Raw genomic sequence first — 17055 nt, 5'->3', positions numbered from 1 at the left:
GTAAAAAGGCACAATGTAGTTCTAGTGAGGAAGAAAGTTGAGTCAGGCATGAGAAGTGCTGAGATACAGGTGAGGCCAGGTGCTGAAGGAACCCTCAGGGGGTGGGGGTGCGTCCTGAAGTCAGATGGATGGGGGCATGGTGGGCATGGGGGCCAGCTGTGGCCGGGGAGGAGGAAAGGATAAGCCAGGGACCTGAGAAGTAACAGACAACCTTCGGTCAGCAATGAACATGCGGATGAGGGAGAAGAAGGCACCTAGAGTTTGGACAGCGGGGATATCCTAGGTGAGGCAGGACCCGGGGAAGGGGATGAATTCCGTGCGCCCAGGTTTGGGGTACATGTGGAGCGCCCTGGGGAATGTTTCGTAAGCAGTCAGAAGAACCACCGTGGAACTGGCTTGAAGACTGAGATTAGAAAACCAATGTGCTGCACAGGTGGCTGTTGCGCCTGTGAGAGTGTTGAGCCTCCCAGGCAATGTGTTCAAGGAGAAGAGGACCCAGAGACAGGTGACACTCTGAGGAGGTGGAGGAGCAGAAGCCAGCCTCACCGTCTGGGGATGGGTGACAGCCGAGATGGAAAGCAGTCAGCTGGGGTGACGGCCGGCCACCCGTGTTTACTCCCAGGGACAAGGGCATCAGTGCCTTGCAGCATCAGGTAGAACAGATTAACTAAAATGTGCCACGAGTTGGCATTGGCAAGTCCCCGACATACAGAGGGTAGCACCGATGCCTAGGAGAGTCCAGATATCTGAAGAAGTGGGGCTGAAGGAGCAGGAGGCCTCAAAAAGAAAGTGGTGTGTGAGCTACCTCCTGGAGGCGAGAGGCAGCCCTGTGGGAGGATGGGCCAGGCAGCAGGTGCAGGACAGAGCCCATGGGGCCAGCAGTGAGGGGACCTGGACCGCACAGGGTGGTGGGTGGCGGAGTGGAGCGGGAGACCAGCGAAGACAGCTGCCGCGCGCAGGAAGCCGTGCCTCATCCTGGAGGCAAGGGGGAGCCACGAGAGTGTTTTAAGCAGGGAAATGACATGAGAAAGAGCCCTAGGCACTACTGCAGGAAATGAATCCGAGGGGGAGGCGGGATACAAGAGACCCACTGGGAAACTTGTAATTAAGCCCCTGATGTTCCTGACTTCCCCGTGTCTTCAGCCTTCTGCTTGCAAGGGATAGTCTCTCCTTAGAGAACAAGGGTAGTCTGATCTCTCTAGCTACAGAGCGCTACAGGCGAGTGACTTGGTTCTAGAGAGAGGAGACAGAGGTGACCCGCTGAGGGAGCCTCAGTGAGGAGGCGTGACCCTGAGGCAGAAGCCCCCGGGCCTGCACCCTCTGTGAGTCGTTCTGGGGATGCTGCCAACCCGACCCTCCAGCTCACGGTCCCTGTTGCTATCGAGGTCTCGTCTCCCCATCACAGAGACTGTTTTCTCTTCCTCCACGAGGTCTCTGGATCAGTAAATGGCCTAGGGCAAGAAAAGGAAATCAAAGGCACTCTGCTCCTTCTCAAACAAGGAGGCGATGACAGCCTTTTCTGGAAGTCTACGAATTATCTCAGTGGGTTCAGGGATCCCAAGACCACGGGGAGGAAACAGGGGTCCCCTGAAGGCCGTGTCCATCCCCCCACCGCCACCTGGAAGGATACACATTTTGAGTTTTGGGAAAGTACGTCCTGGCCCCCTAAGGATGAAGAACCATTGATATATTGGAATAATGATTCATTGTCAGCATTCCAGGTTGTTAGACAAAAGGAACACACTGTCCATCAGAAAGACCCTTGGTGATGAGGCGCGGCTTCATAAGCTAATTTTGAGAACAGGTTGCTGTGTTTGGTTGTTTTGTTAAAATAGGGGAAGGCAGTTTTGACACCTCGATTATAAAACGTCTAAAATGCCTTTCTCACCTCTTTTTTCTTCTTGAGTCCTAACATTTTTTCTTTCAAACCAGTATTAGTCTCTGGTATATATACTTCTTGCAAAATGCCATGTTATCTTGGAAACATAAGAAAAGATGTTAAGCTTTGAGGATGAAAACGCAAGGACCCAGGCCTGTCATTTTTGCCTGGAGTCCAAGGGTCTGCTGGGAGTCAGCGTGTGTGGTTGAGATGAGGGAGATGGAGCCTGCAAAGCTAATGCTCAATAAATGGAGGCTCTTCCTTCTTGCCAATGAGCCAGTGGAGGCAGTGGGCAGGGTGCTTTCTTGGGGTGAACATGTGTCAACATCACTCTGGAAAGAGGGGCTGGGGGGCTGGAGAGCTCTGTGGCCCCTGACCTCTCCAGGAAGCACTGTATTATGGACTTTGTGGCAAAATGCAGCAGTTATAGAATTAAACACCTAAACTGGTACCCGATCCCAAAGAAAAGATGTTGCTAAATTATTTTCTAAATTACCCACCAAGGCCTGTGTGAGTCAACAGGTAGCTATTGACTGTAGTTTCAGCTGCCATCAAGACTTATTGATCTGAGAGATAAATATCGACCAAATTGAGACTGAGGTCAATGCTGGCCTACTGGGAAAATAAATCTTAATATTAACCAAAACCTATAGACGCTAGGCCTGGCATTTTTGACTCTAAACTGCTGATCAGGCAGAGGTACGCTCAAAGTCAGTTCTTTCCTTTACTGTGTATTGGTGTAGGTGCTTCAGATGGACTCATTTCTGGAAAATTTGGTTTAAAACATTTTAAGTCTTTTCATATCTTAAATGATCAAAGGACAGGAAAATTGGTATTTAATAACAGCATTATGGATATTTCCATAAAACAAAGAATCCATTTTGAACTGCATATATGACTGCCCTGACTTATTTTCTGTGCAAATCAAGAAGGATCTCTGTCCCAGAGGAGCACAGCAGCTCAAACAAACAAACAAAAAAGTCCACAACGTTGGGAAGGAGGTGGGAGAGGGGTTCAAGATGCAGGGGACACATGTACACCTGTGGCCGATTTATGCTGATGCGTGGTAAAAACATCACAATATTGCAAAGTAATTATTCTCCAATTAAATTAATTGAAAAAATAAAATTTGATAAAAAATGAAAATAAAAAAACCTCACGTGGGGCCAATTTAGATGTGAAGGGGGTTTTAACCACCCCTCCCAAAAAAGTCCACAACAAAAAAACGTGTGATTGGGACCAGTTACTTTTGAAAATGCTATTGAATCTACTTCATTTATAAGTGGCCCCAAACTGCTGAAGGAGGCCGCACTGTGTCGCTGTGAACTAGAGAGCTGCCCATTCAAGGCTGCTGACATTGCTCCATCCGGGGAAGCAGCCTTTCCTTCATGAGAGATGCAACGCTACCCCCCCGGGGGTTGTAGGAACTCGCTTTCCTTAAGCAGAGTGTTTGTGTGTCCCCACAGGCAAGTCTAGCACTGGGGGGACTTACTGTGAGAATTAAATACAATGACATGCAAAAAAGCACTTTTTCTTATATATCCCTGGCTTGTATCAATGGAACGTCAATAAAGAGCAGTTTCTGTTTTCACAAGGGGTAAGAGATTAGATTAGAAACAACAGGCTCGGAACAACCTAGAATGTAAAAAGGGAAGAATTTACAAAACTATAACCAGTCTTGAGGTTGTTGATAGATACATGGGTTAGGATAAAAGATCTGGAAAAATGCACTCACACGTACACACGTGTGCAGTGGCACGCACAGCTGGGAGACTGAGCCAGGCTATCGGGGGAGTCTGCTTCTCATGGGTAGGATGCAGGATGCCCTGAGAAAAGTGGATCGCTTCAGCCTCTGTGCTCAGCTGAGTTTCCCGAAGTCCACTGAATGACTATAGATCTATCGAAATTAGCAAAACCTTTGCTGCTGCATTTGAGGGCAAGACCGGTATAGTCACCAGAGCAGAAATGGTGAGGAATGTCTGATGACATGAACCAGACGGAATCACACTGCATGAAAACAGAAGCCACAGTTCACGGCAGGGAAAAGGAGGTTCTCTCTTGGAAAACAGAGGAGCCGTCCTGTCCAGAGGAACAGCGGGCAACCTGGGCACAGAAGAGGCCAGGGGCAAGGCTGAGCCAGGAGAAGATGTCCGAGTCCTGCACAGAAATCCAGGTCTCCCTCCGAGACAAAGCTCTGAGTAAGCTGGTTAGAACCTTACGCTCTGGATTCAGAAGGACACAGGTGCTGACTGTAACCATCAAGCTCGCAACATTACAGATTTGAAAATCTTTGCTTGCCCTGACCTTGTGTAGATATACTATGCTTAGGAAGCTTTATTTTTACCTTTCAATACTAATTAATTTTTTGTGTGGTATGAAGTACCACATATATCTGGTACCATATGCAGAAAAGATTATCACCATATACGGAAAAGATAATCCCTTCTTCACTGTGCTGCAAAGTCACTTTTGTCATAAAATCAAGTGACAATACATATGCAGATAAGTTTGGGGCTCTTTATTATGTTCTTTTGGTTTATATGTCTATTCTTGTGCTAATACCATTACTTGAAAGCTACGTGAAAGTGTTAGCCGCTCAGTAGTGTCCAACTCTTTGTGACCCCATGCACTGCAGCCCGCCAGGCTCCTCTGTCCGTGGAATTCTCTAGGCGAGAATACTGGAATGGGTCGCCATGTCCTCCTCCAGGGCATCTTCCCGACCCAGGGATTGAACCTGGGTCTCCTGCATTGCAGGCAAATTCTTTACTGTCTGAGCCACCAGGGAAGCCCAATTACTTACTACATGGCTCAATTACTATGGTTTTAATGTAAATTTTGTGAACTGGCATATATAAACTCTCCACTTTTCTGTTCTTTTGCTTTGCAATACATACACATTTTAGAATAAGCTTGCCCGTTTCTCCACCCCTCTCTCCCTCTCTCTTTCTCTCTCTCTCTCTCTCTCACACACAAATATACAACTGCTGAACAAAATTAGCAACAAAACGAATAACAATACAAGCACACATTTAAAAGAAATTAAGTCTCCATGTATGCACACGGATGTAAAGAAATTACTGAATAACTCAATGAGAGAAGGGAGCCAGTTCTCGCTTGTAGAAGAATTTTAAGTAGTAAACAGAGGCGGGTTGAGGGAAACAGAAAATCACCATTAACTCACCATAGTAATAAGTGCTGCAAGCAAAACCCACTGACAAACATGCAAATGAGTAGATGAAAGTTCAAGGGAAAACAGACTATTTGCATGGGCTAGATGCATCTCCCCTAAAACACCTATGACTGTGGTGGTTTTCATATGTATCCAAAGTCTTTGATCTCCCTCCCTTCACTCTCCTTTGCAGCTCACTCTCCTCCTCTTGAGTGTGACCGGGACTTAGTGACTGACTTCTAACAAATAGAGGACGGAGAGGAAAAAGTAGTGATTTTATAGGAAGGAGTCTGGCAGACTCACCCTCGCTAAGCGCTCAAGGTGAGCGTCACAGCAGGTCCCCGCCGTGGGATGCAACGAGAAAGGCATACCCCTTCTGTGTTGCTCTTCCCTCAAATCCATAACCTCATTTCTAATCATTAGAAAACCTCAGAGAAACCCCAATCAAGGGACATTCTAAAAAATGCAGCTACTACTCTTTAAAGTGTCAAGGCCACAGAAGTGAGGCACTGGTCCTGACTGGGAGAGGTTAAGGAGGCAGGACCATGACGTCCACGTGCTGGCCTGGATGGGATCCTGCACCAGAAAAAGAACATTCGCGGAAAAACTCCTGAAATCTGACCCGAATCTGGAGTGCAGTTAATGGTAATATGCTGAGGCTAAATTCTTAGTTTTGACAAATACACCACAGCTTTGTGAGATGTTAACCTTAGGAAAAGCTGGGCGCAGAGTTGACAGGAACTTTCTGTATCATCTTTCTAACACTTCTGTAAATCTAAAAAGCATTTCAAAATAAAAAGTACATGTATTCTGGAAGGTTCTTTCGCAGTCTCTTCAGAGTGGTTATCAAGACAAATTTATATAAGCTGGTCCACTTTATATTTCACACATTCCAGAGTGTGATTTTTTTCCTTCTTTTCAAAAAGGAGCATAGATGATAAAAAGCAATCCCATGCGTATTTTTAAAAAGCCATTCTGGGAACTAGGTATGGAGAAAAATTGGCTCAAAAGCTGACCCAAGAAGAGAGAATGGCTTTGCTTGGGGACGAAGCACCAAAACTTGGAGCGTGTTTTGAATCAATTAAGGTGCTCCTCAGACCAGAGTGTGTGTGGGGCTTGAGGAACAACACAGAGAATGTGGTTACTCACCAGGGTGACCTTCCTTTGTGGCTTTAACAGCTTCGGTTTATGGAACGTGGTGACAATGGGAGCTGTAGAAAACAGTCAAGCGTTTAGTTTGCAGTCCCTCCCAAGACCCTTAAAGTCCACATACCATGAGCACCACAGACACAGAGTCTTCTGGGCCCCTTCCTGCCTTCGGGGAAGAACTCTAGTTTCTGATCCAGGTAACAGCTGGGCTGCTGCCCTTTGGGGAACGGTGATCCCCTCCGAGCCTTTGGACATGTCATCCTCTCTCCTCAACAAGGTCAATAAAACACCACCAGCTACAAACAGGTCAGATGTGCAGGTGAGAACCAAGTATCCTTGGTTAAGGCTGAGGCTGGAACTTTCCCTGGGGCTTCCTCCTAGCTGCACACTAACCCTGACAGTGGTGACCTTTGACCCTCACAGCCACCCTGTGAGGTCATTAGGGAAGGTCTTATTGTCCCCATTTAACGGAGGAGCAAACCGAGGCTCTTCCTGTAATGTCATGTAACTGACTAGTATTTAAATGATTTGGGACTTGAACCCAAAGTCAGCCTCTGCCACGTGGTTCTCTGAGTCTCACTTTCGTCTTTCGTTAGACAAGGCACTGGCCACCCTGATAGAATGAGACTCTACAGCAGTACACTGCCCAGCCCAGAGCAGGGACCCCCTTCCCTCCCAGACCCACACGTGTCATGCCTCCCAGGAGGCCTGTGCCTCCCAGCCTCTCTGTCCACTGATGTATGTTCACACTCAGCACCACTGCCTTCTGCCACAGGGCTCAACGGGCACTTAGGGGATACCCTAGAGCCCCAGCTGAGGGATACAATGGATCTTGTCTTGCTATTAAATTACTCACTGTGGCAACCCTTGTATTCCCAACTCTATATCAAAGCCTGTGAGGTATGACCTAAATCAGCCACCGTTATTTTAGGAACTATTTAAAGACACCTGTAGTTCTTGCCTCAGGAAATGCCCATCTCCCTCATTTGTGCTGCTCCGTCATGATTCCTTGGAATCAAGGAGTAACCCTCATTTTATCCCTAGAACAAATCCAAACTAAATACTCACCCAGTTTTTATCCTTAGAAAAATCAGAGAAACGTTTTCCCTTAAATGAACAGACACCTTTTTGCCCCATCCTGCTTTGCGCAGATCACATTAGTAGTTCAGAAGGAAATACACTTTAAAATAGTCTGTAGAGGTTGACCCCACTCCACAACCCCCGCAGCTCCCTGCTAAAGCCGTGTGTGGCCAACGGCACCACCCCCCACCAGCCCACCTCAGGGACAGGGCTCAGATTCGATGAGAATCTAGGTGGCGTTTTCCAGGCCATATAATCAGGGCTGCCGCGCCCCATCTGCCCATCTCCCGCCCTAAACTCACGTCAGGCCCCAGGTGCTGTGCTCGCACGCGGCGACCACGGGCTAGCTCCCTACCTTTGGCAGGGACTGCGGGAGGGACGTCAGCTTTCTCCTTCCGTCTCTTGCCCCTCTTGGGCTGCAGTGGAGCCAAGCTGGTCACGCTCGTGACAGTCTCCCCCGAGCTGGAGAGGAAAAAGGTCCAGGTGAAGGCAAAGGCAGGTTTCTTCCCAGGAAAGGAAGCAACAGTTTCTGAGAACCCAGACGGACCTCTGTAAGGCAGGAGCTTTTTAGAGCTGAAATGAGGTGGCTCTCTGCTTATCTCCAGGCATGCTTGGTTCTGACCCTTGGCTAAGGATGATGAGACGAGCTAGTTAGAACTATGTGCTGTGCTGTACAAAGTTCCAAAGTCTCTGGAGAGACCCAGGGCCAGCTTGCTTACATTGTTCGGGGATGTATAGATTAGTGGTTTACACGTAGTTAATGGGTCTACTCAGTCTGGCTTGGCTATATCACCAGTAGGGTGTTAAGACAGCACTAAAAACTTCTCCTTGAGCCCCCCTAACACCAGCATGCCTTGCACATGTCTTTGTGGTTCACGATCCAGAGACAGAGCAGCCCCTGGGCCAGTGAGAAAGGACCCTGGGGAACGGCAGCTGGGAGCCCCAGGGGCTGCAGCGATTAGCCATATCCTGCTGCACCTTCACCTATAAGGCAGAGGCGGAAATGATCCTCAGGGGTGTGGCGAGTGTTTTCACTTATCTGGGTGGTTCCTATATAATCACCGTAGTATCATATTCTACGTGTTATCCATTATAACCCAAAGTAATGGGTAAGCCTTATATTACAGGTAAGAATACCAAGACTCAGAGATGCCAAGTGGCTTGCCCTAAGCCACAGTTGGTAAGCACGCAACACAGAAACTGCACACCCAGACTGGCCTGATGTGAGACCTGTTGCCAGGGCTATCGGCGTGACAGAGTGCACACACTTCCTTGAACAGCCATCAGTCTCCTTTCAGATGCATCCGATTGGCTCCAGCAACCCAGAGGAGCGTGCCTCTCCTGCCCTCAGACACATAATCGGCCAGGTAAGTACAGTTACCGAGAGAGGCTATCTCCATGATACACAGGGCTTCTAGAAATCCATCAAAATATGACCCAATAACCAAAATGAACGAAGGTGGTAAACAGTTTCACCCAAGAGGAAAGGCTCATACCTAGGAAAACGTGCTAAAACTTCCTCAAGAAAGAGGAATCCAAATAAAAATGTACTGCACTTCCTTTCTGCACACACCAGAATGGCAACAATCAGACTTAAGGCAAAACACCCTTTTGGCAAGGGTGTGAAGAGTCAGGCACTCAGAAGTATTGGGGGTACAAGTGGAAACCCTTCCTGATGCAGAATAATTCAGCAATCAGGATCACAGGGCTATCAGAATTAGAAAGGTTTATATTCTATGACCTGGCAGTTTCACTTCTGGGAATTGATTCTGTGGATATTCTTGCATGGGTACAACAGGTCCATATAAGACATTATCGTGCTATTGGTAACAGCAATAGATTAGAGACAACCCAACTGTCCACCAGCACGGGACTGGGGAAGGGAATTATGGCAGATCCATAAACGCATACAGAGGGTCCTTTGAAACTGGAATGAGGAAGCTATTTATACCAGGATAAGGAAAGACCCACTGTTAAGTGAAAAGGCTAGGTGTTGGACAATGTGTAAAACGTGTCACTTTTTGTATTAAAAAAAGGAGAAAATGATATATATTAGTATTTATGTACACAAGCATAGAGAAACTTTGGAAATATTCACTTTGGAAATATTCATTAGAGAATTTAAAAAGTATTCCTTCGAATGTGGGTGCTGAAGATCTAAAGAGATAGAAGACTGGACAGGGAGAATTATCACTGCACATATATTGTTTAAATTAATTATTTAACTTTTAAATTTAAATTACTAAACCATGTGATTGTATAGGGGCTTCCCAGGTGGTGCTAGTGGTAAAGAACCCCCCTGACCATGCAGGAGACATAAGAGATGCGGGTTTGATCCCTGGGTTGGGAAGATCCCCCTGGAGGAGGGCGTGGCAACCCACTCCAGTATTCTTGCCTGGAGAATCCCAGGGACAGAGGAGCCTGGTGGGCTACGGTTCACAGGGTCATAAAGAGTCGGACACGACCGAAGCGACTTAGCATGCACACATGTGATAGAATAATCTTTGAAAAACAGTAAATTAAACACAAATACCTATCTAATATGTATACATTTAATGAAAGAAAATAGGCTATTTTAACAGAGTCCTGCAATGGCACCCCACTCCAGTGCTCTTGCCTGGAAAATCCCATGGATGGAGGAGCCTGGTGGGCTGCAGCCCATGGGGTCGCTAAGAGTCGGACACAACCGAGCGACTTCACTTTCACTTTTCCCTTTCATGCATTGGAGAAGGAAATGGCAACCGACTCCAGTGCTCTTGCCTGGAGAATCCCAGGGACGGGGGAGCCTGGTGGGCTGCCGTCTATGGGGTAGCATGGAGTCAGACATGACTGAAGCGACTTAGCAGCAGCAGCAGCAGCAGAGTTACTGAGTCACACAGTGACTAGTGGGGAAATTTCTAAGAATATAGTTCACACCAAGAGTCCCCAGAGATAGCTTATTTTTATCGGGCAAAAACTCTAATTGGCCATGCCTTTAAGTATAAGGTCAGCTGTGTAAACTCACAAATAGCCAAAAGGAATGTGTGTTTACAAAACCCTGGCCACTAAGAGGCAAAAAGGGGTCAGACACCCTCGGGATTGTTTAAATACACAACCACATGAACAGCTCCATTTTCTAGCATCTTAAACTCTTGAAATGTTTTCTTTTTCTTTCCATTATAAATTAATGCATGTTCATGTTTTAAAATGGTAATTACAGACATGAAAACAAAAACAATAAGTCTGTCGTAACCTTTGTAAATATTTCCAGTCTTTTCCCTCTTCTGTGTTTTATTTCTTTTTTTGAGCAGTTCTGTGTTCACAACAAAACCGAGCAAAAGGTACAGAGATTTCAGACAGACCACTGCCCAGCCACATCATGAACTTCTTCCACCAGAATGGTATATTTGCGATAATTAATGAAACTACTTTGACACATCATTATCGCCCAAAGGTCACTGTTTAATTAGGGTTCACTCTTGGTGGTATACATCCTATGGGTTTGGACAAATTTATAGTGTATCCGTTCCTAGAGCAAGGTACAGAATAGTTTCCATGCCCCCAGATTCCTCTGTGCTCCACCTAGTCATCCCTCTCCCCCCTCTCGGGCAGCCACTATTTACTGTCTCCGTAGCTTTGCCTTTTCCAGAACACCGTACATTGTCTGAACCTTTTCAGACTGGCTTCACTCACTTAGAAATATGCATTTAAGTTTTCTCCATGTCTTTTCATAGCTTGATAGCTCATCTCTCTTTAATGTCAAATAATATTCCATTGTTTGAATGCCCCAGAGTTTCTGTATTCATTCATCTGCTGAAGGACATCTGTGTTGCTCCCAAGTTTTGGAGATTATGAATAAACAGCTGCTAGCAACATCCATGGGCAAGCTTTTGCGTGGATTTAAATTTCAACTCTTCCCTAGCTCTTATACACTGTTTTTTAAAAAATAAAACTGTATTACAATCTTGCATCCTTCTTTTTACTTAACCTACATTTTCCAAATTGATATACCCTACTATTCTAATGACAAGACATGCTGAAATTTACTTAGCCTTTCCCCAGCATCTAAACATCTGTTTCCCAACTTGATGTATAAATAACATTGCTATAAATATATTTGTGCATAATGGTTTTCCATTCTTAGACTTTTGTTTTTTGAATTCTTAGACCCAGAAATATTAGTTCAGAAAAAAAGGATCATTTTAAAGGCTATTCAATACCCACTGTCAAAATGATTTCTGACAAGTTAGTACTATTTTATAGCCACTTGGTCAATGGGTAAGCATATTTATGTTTTCATCCTTTTTAACACCAGATTTATCAGTTTAAAAAATTTCTCTCATTTAATAAAGAAAAATGTGATATCTCCTTTTATTTGCATTTATCAGTCTACCCTACGCAGGGCACTGTGAAAAGTACCTGATAGCCACAATCTGTGACCCTCCCAGATGGGAAAACGAAGCCTCAGAGGGGTCAAGACAGGTGCACTGGGATCTGAACCAGTTCCATCTGCCGCCAGGCCCTGAAGCAAGGACTCTGGGCCCAGCCCAGACAACAGAGAACAAGAAAACTAGGGCAGGAAGAAGGTCAATAGAGGCAGATCCACAAAGGCTGCTCTGGGCTTAAACCAGCTTCCTAAAGAGAAGGTAGCAGAAGGCGTTATCAGCATTTCACTGCATTTTCAGTCTATACTAAACGCAGCTGCTGAGAGCTCTGTCCTGGTAAGAGAGGTCGGACTGAGTGCTGGGGTCTGTAGGGGGCTATGGGTCACAACAGCTATGTTAGCAACTCACTGTCATTTGCAGTTACAGGTCCCCCCTCACCAAGGTCAACCAAGGACTAGCATAAACAGGGTGAGTTTCTTGACATCTGGCTCAAGGTTTCTGAAAGCGCTCCATAGGCTTCCACGACCACACAAAGTCATCCACAGTCCATGCCAGGAGCTCTGTACAGCCTGGAGAACTTCACTCTCAAGGTGGAAGAATGGTGCTTCCCTTGAAAAGACTTTTTCTCATAAATACGTCACATTCTGTCAAGCACACACCTCTGGTAAGTAGAAGCACTAAATGGGTGTCGCCTACGACTATCCTACCAGCACTGGTATCGTCATCACTATGGGATCTGCTCTCCTTGAACAGGGAGCTGGCTGGACTTGGCAGAATTCTCAGAAACCTGCACGGGGAGGAGCGCGTACAAAGGCCCTGCAGACCCCTGGGGGTCCTGATGGTCACTTTCTGCATGCGACCTTCTTGCATGCATTTTGCGAAGAGCATCAGGATAAGAGCTGCTCCTTTGTGAGGTAATTGCCAAGGCACCTTCCTGTCCACAGCCGCCCCGTGGCCTTTCATCATAAACGGTTTAGATCACCTCAGAGGTTCTGCTGGGCTTGTCATGAGAGCTCGTCCTTTGCAGTCCCGGCCAGGTCTCACTGAGTCTCCAGAAGGGCTTAGGTTTAGTTGGTAAAGTTTAAAATCTCTGAACACCAACTGGTAAGACTGGGAGGTGCTTCCTTAATATTCAGCGGTTCCATGCAGTGTTGGCCTTGGGTCATAAGAATTATGGCAAAAAGGGATCCCTGGGGTTCTCTGCCCAGCATCCACTCACTGCCTTCTAGGGCTGAAGGGACCCATTTGGGTGGCACTGACCCCCAACCCCTGCTCAGCACAATCTCACGCTCTGGCCATAGAGCATGGTTCAGGTTGGTCCCACAGCAGTGAGTGCAATTGTGTTTGCTTCCTGGGGAAGCAAGACGAGTCCTTCATGAGGCCTGGGTGAAGGCTCCTGAGCCACCTCTCCTTTCCTGAGGGGGGCAGGACTGGCTGGAGTCGCATCAAAACCTGGAGGCAGCGCTGCCTGGAGGGAGGCTGGGGACAGAAGTCACGGCCCCGAGGGCCCAGTGTCCCCTGGTGGAGGCCCACACCCTGCAGCACCCCGGCCAGGAGCCAGCTGAGCCTTCTCTTGGATAAGACCATCTGCGCTTGCAAACCAAAGGTCTATAAATAGTATAGAGGGCTAGCTATTCATCTAAGAGTTGGCAGTTTTATTCATGCTCTTAGTCTGGGGAGATTAATTTGTACCTAGCAAGCTTTTTATGAGGATTAGAAATATACCGCATCAAGTGTTCAGCCACAGAGGTACACGAGCACTTGATGAGTAATTATGAGGAATTAGTCCACAGCCGGCATTATCCCATCGAGCCCTCATGACAACCCTGAGCTACAGGACAAAGGCAAGCTGATGCCCATTTGGTGGAGAGTGGCCTAGTCCCACAGAAGCTGAGAGACTGCTCCCACACCACCACGAAGCAGGTGGCATAGTTCCAGCTGATGCCAAAACCAGGTGGAGGCTTTTCGTGTTATTCCAGGAATAACCAGATCCCATCACCACGGCCGTCTTCCCCTTGCATGCCTCTGCCTGGGGCTCTGAAAGGAGGGAGGTGAGCCTGAGCCCCAGGGTGGGCCAGCATAAGACAGCACAGCGATGTCCTCCGGGATGCAGGAGTGAGACCAGGAGACACACACCGGGAGCCTGTCGTCCCAGCCCTCACCCACTGGCTTGCTCAGCTGACTGTGGTCACAAGGGAAGACGCCTACAAATCGATGCCTATGACGAGAGCTCACTGGACTTTTCAGAGTCCGCAAGAGGCAGAGCCGCCGCATCATCTCCAGCCAAGTCCCTCCCGCTTCCCCTTCCGTTGCCCTGACTCTTCTGCAGCACCCACTTCTTGACTGCCAATACCAAAGCTCTCACAGTCAGACCCAAGCCCCCAGAACGCCTGGGCTAGCGTGTGAGCCCCAGAGCCAGGTGGCCTGGGCTGGTAGCCCTACTGTTCCTGCTCTCACTGGTCAGGAGACCTCACCAACATCCACACTCTTTGGGGACTGGTTTCTCATCTGTAGGATGGGGATAATCACAGCAGCCACTCATGGGGTTGTTGTGAGGCCAGAGGAAGATGGTGTGTGTCCCGTGCTTAGCACCGCGCCAGGCATTTAATAAATGAGGCTTTGTCATTACTTTTAATATGATGACTGCCATCCTCTGGAATCTGCCCTGCCACCATCTCCACAATCTGCCTGCTGTTCTGCCCTGAATCTCCAAGATTCCTCACCCCAGGGACGAAACCCCTTCCCCAGCTGTGCTCTTCTCGCCCCACTTCTATGTGTTGCTGCCCCCATCCCTCTTCTCCTGGAATGCTCTAACTCAACCTCCAAGACCCGGCCCAGACCTCAGCCCCAGGAGACCGCTGAGACAGGCTTGGGAGCGCCCCCGCTGGGTGCCCGCGACGGCGCTGTGGCCACGGCTCCGCCACCGCCTGGCTCCTCTGGGTCTCCCAGACCTCAAGGCGTGGGCTGGTGTTATTTCATCCTCACTCAATGGGCCTTACAAGCCTACAGAAGAAACACTCCTACGTATTGACTGAATAATAACAGGACTATTTGCACAGAGCTCACCACTTACCTGTTGGAAGCACTTTATACAGACTAACTCATGAAATCCTTCCAACTCCTTACATGCTAGAGCTATGATTGCTCTCATTTTATCAGAGAGGTTGAAAAATTAGCCAAAGGCACACAGCAGTCTATGGTAGAGCTGGCATGTGAACTGAGGCAGCCTGGCCACAGAATCTTTAACCATCACAGCAGACGGCCCTTCACAGAAGGAATAAACATTTTGTAACACTGCTCCTATTCACTATGCTTCAATACACACGAAGCAAGTAGTCACGTACCTCAGTTTGGAGCACATATCTTTATATTCTCTTTGAAATCACATCTCTGCCTTCTCTCCAAGACCCTAAACAAATCACTTAGTAATCCCAAACTTCGATTGTGAAGTATGTTTTAAAATGTTTATAAAACTCTGATGTTTCAGAAAAGACTGAAAAATGCTTTAACCTAAGCTCATGAAACACAGTAAAGCTGTGCCTATAATTTATCCAACATGTAAAGAGTCTGTTGACCTGACTGTCTATCCTTGAGAAAGTGTTTGCACCAGAAAACATAAAGAAAGCTTGGACGACTTCAGCTGTAACTGTTATCGGCACAGATAACATAATGCCCACCTTAATTTCTTCCACTTGGAGATACTTTATTATCTCAAGTGCATAAGATGAGTTCAAGCAAAAGGTCAGGAAATGTGCTGGCTGGGAACTACCTTTCTGTGCCCCGTCCGCCCTCTTGACAGCTTGACTGAACTTGAAGAGAGGCCCTTGAGTGCGCCGGGGAGGAGTCATGGTGTGGGAGCACATCACCAACCCACGAAATCGGTGGCCTTGCACTTCCAGTCTGATTTTCTGGAGCTTTGGGTACAGTTTCACAGTCATCAGCTGAGCTGCTCTCCAGAGAGCTGAAATCTTGCAGCGCCCTGAGATGCTCTCTAAGGCCCAGTGTCTGGTCCGGGAGAGGGCGATCCGCCACGGGAAAGGAACAGTCCTCCAGCTCTGCAGGTCAAGGCCACCCTCCCAGGAGACGGCAGTTTCCGACTTCAGGGCCGGCACACATGAAGATGAGACTTGTTTTCCTCCTGTTTGAACTTCTCTCAAAAAGTCAAGGAATCCCCTAGCGTCCCCAAGTTCTGCCCCAGTCACTTGGCAAGGCCCCGCTCTCGGTGACCAGGGCCAGCACGTGGCCTCTTCCTGAGGGCCCCTCCCCTGCCTGTGCTCTCTGCCCATTCTCCCTTAGGAGGAAGTGGCCAGAGGACAAAGACAGACATTCATCCCAGTCATGGCTTGAGGGGCCCGGGGGCCCGCTGCCATAGCAGTGATTATGGAGCCCAGAGGTGGGAGCTCCCTGGCACAACAGGGACAGGAAAAAGAAATGCTTGGGCTACAGAGGCAGAGCACAATTCAGGTCAAGGCCAGTTAAAATGGCAAGGACGGACCGGTTCACAAGAGGGGCCCCGTGGCAGAGAACAGCCTGCATTAAGCAAATCAGCATGAGGTTCTTAACAGAAAGCTGCGTGCAAGCCAGGAGGGCGCCCAGGTTTGAGAGGGCAGACCCAGTCCCTGCAGGGTCCTGGGGTACGGTGAGAGAGGCAGGTTTTCCAGAGGCAGATCTGTGGACTGGCCCGACAGGAGACAGGTCGTGGGACAAGCTTAGCTCAGGCACCCAGTCTAGTTCACAGCACCAGCGGGTCAAGGCGGCAGCAGTTAAGCGGGACTTTGTGCTCATCTCTGACCTCTGGCTTTGCAGGACTGAGGGGAGACCAAGCTCTAATGCCCACGGGGCTGGGGTGACATCCTCACTGTACTTATAACATCAGCACCAGCTCAGAATAGATGCAACTGAGGGGAAACGAGGGAAGGGAAGGAAGCACAGTCTCACAGTCAGACCCAAGCCCCCCTCAGCAAGCAGACTCCCGCACCGCTTGCTAAGGATTTAAGGCCAGACGCTAGATGCAAGTTCCAAGAAACACTGGCAGGCTGACCTCTCCACAGCCTATGGCGTCCCCCGAGCCATAACCTCTTCCAGTGTCTGAAATGCCAATACTGGAGGCTTTTCAGGGCATATGCTTAAAAAATATTTTTTTTTTCCTAAGGCATAATTTCAGTTCAGTTCAGTTGCTCAGTCATGTCCGACTCTTTGTGACCCCATGAATCGCAGCACGCCAGGCCTCCCTGTTCATCACCGTCTCCCGGAGTTCACTCAGACTCACGTCCATCGAGTCCGTGATACCATCCAGCCATCTCATCCTCTGTCGTCCCCTTCTCCTCCTGCCCCCAATCCCTCCCAGCATCAGAGTCTTTTCCAATGAGTCAACTCTTCTCATGAGGTGGCCAAAGTACTGGAGTTTCAGCTTT

The 17055-nt window shown here is 48.1% G+C and overlaps 1 protein-coding gene across 1 annotated transcript in view; it reads right to left on the bottom strand.

Annotated features, from left to right (window-relative positions):
* The window catches only part of VSTM4 (V-set and transmembrane domain containing 4), an 81251-nt gene that overhangs the window by 20045 nt on the left and 44151 nt on the right, over window positions 1-17055 (bottom strand). The window contains exons 6-7 of the mRNA XM_040242851.1: window positions 7633-7739; window positions 6198-6259 (exon numbers count right to left, since the gene is read on the bottom strand). Coding sequence (XP_040098785.1) covers window positions 6198-6259; window positions 7633-7739 — 169 coding nt within the window. The remainder of the gene's footprint in view (window positions 1-6197; window positions 6260-7632; window positions 7740-17055) is intronic.

The sequence above is a fragment of the Oryx dammah genome, unplaced genomic scaffold, assembly GCF_014754425.2.
Source record: "Oryx dammah isolate SB20612 unplaced genomic scaffold, SCBI_Odam_1.1 HiC_scaffold_6, whole genome shotgun sequence".
NCBI lineage: Eukaryota > Metazoa > Chordata > Mammalia > Artiodactyla > Bovidae > Oryx > Oryx dammah.
Note: the sequence above shows the minus strand (reverse complement) of the source record. Positions and strands in the feature narration are given on the sequence as shown.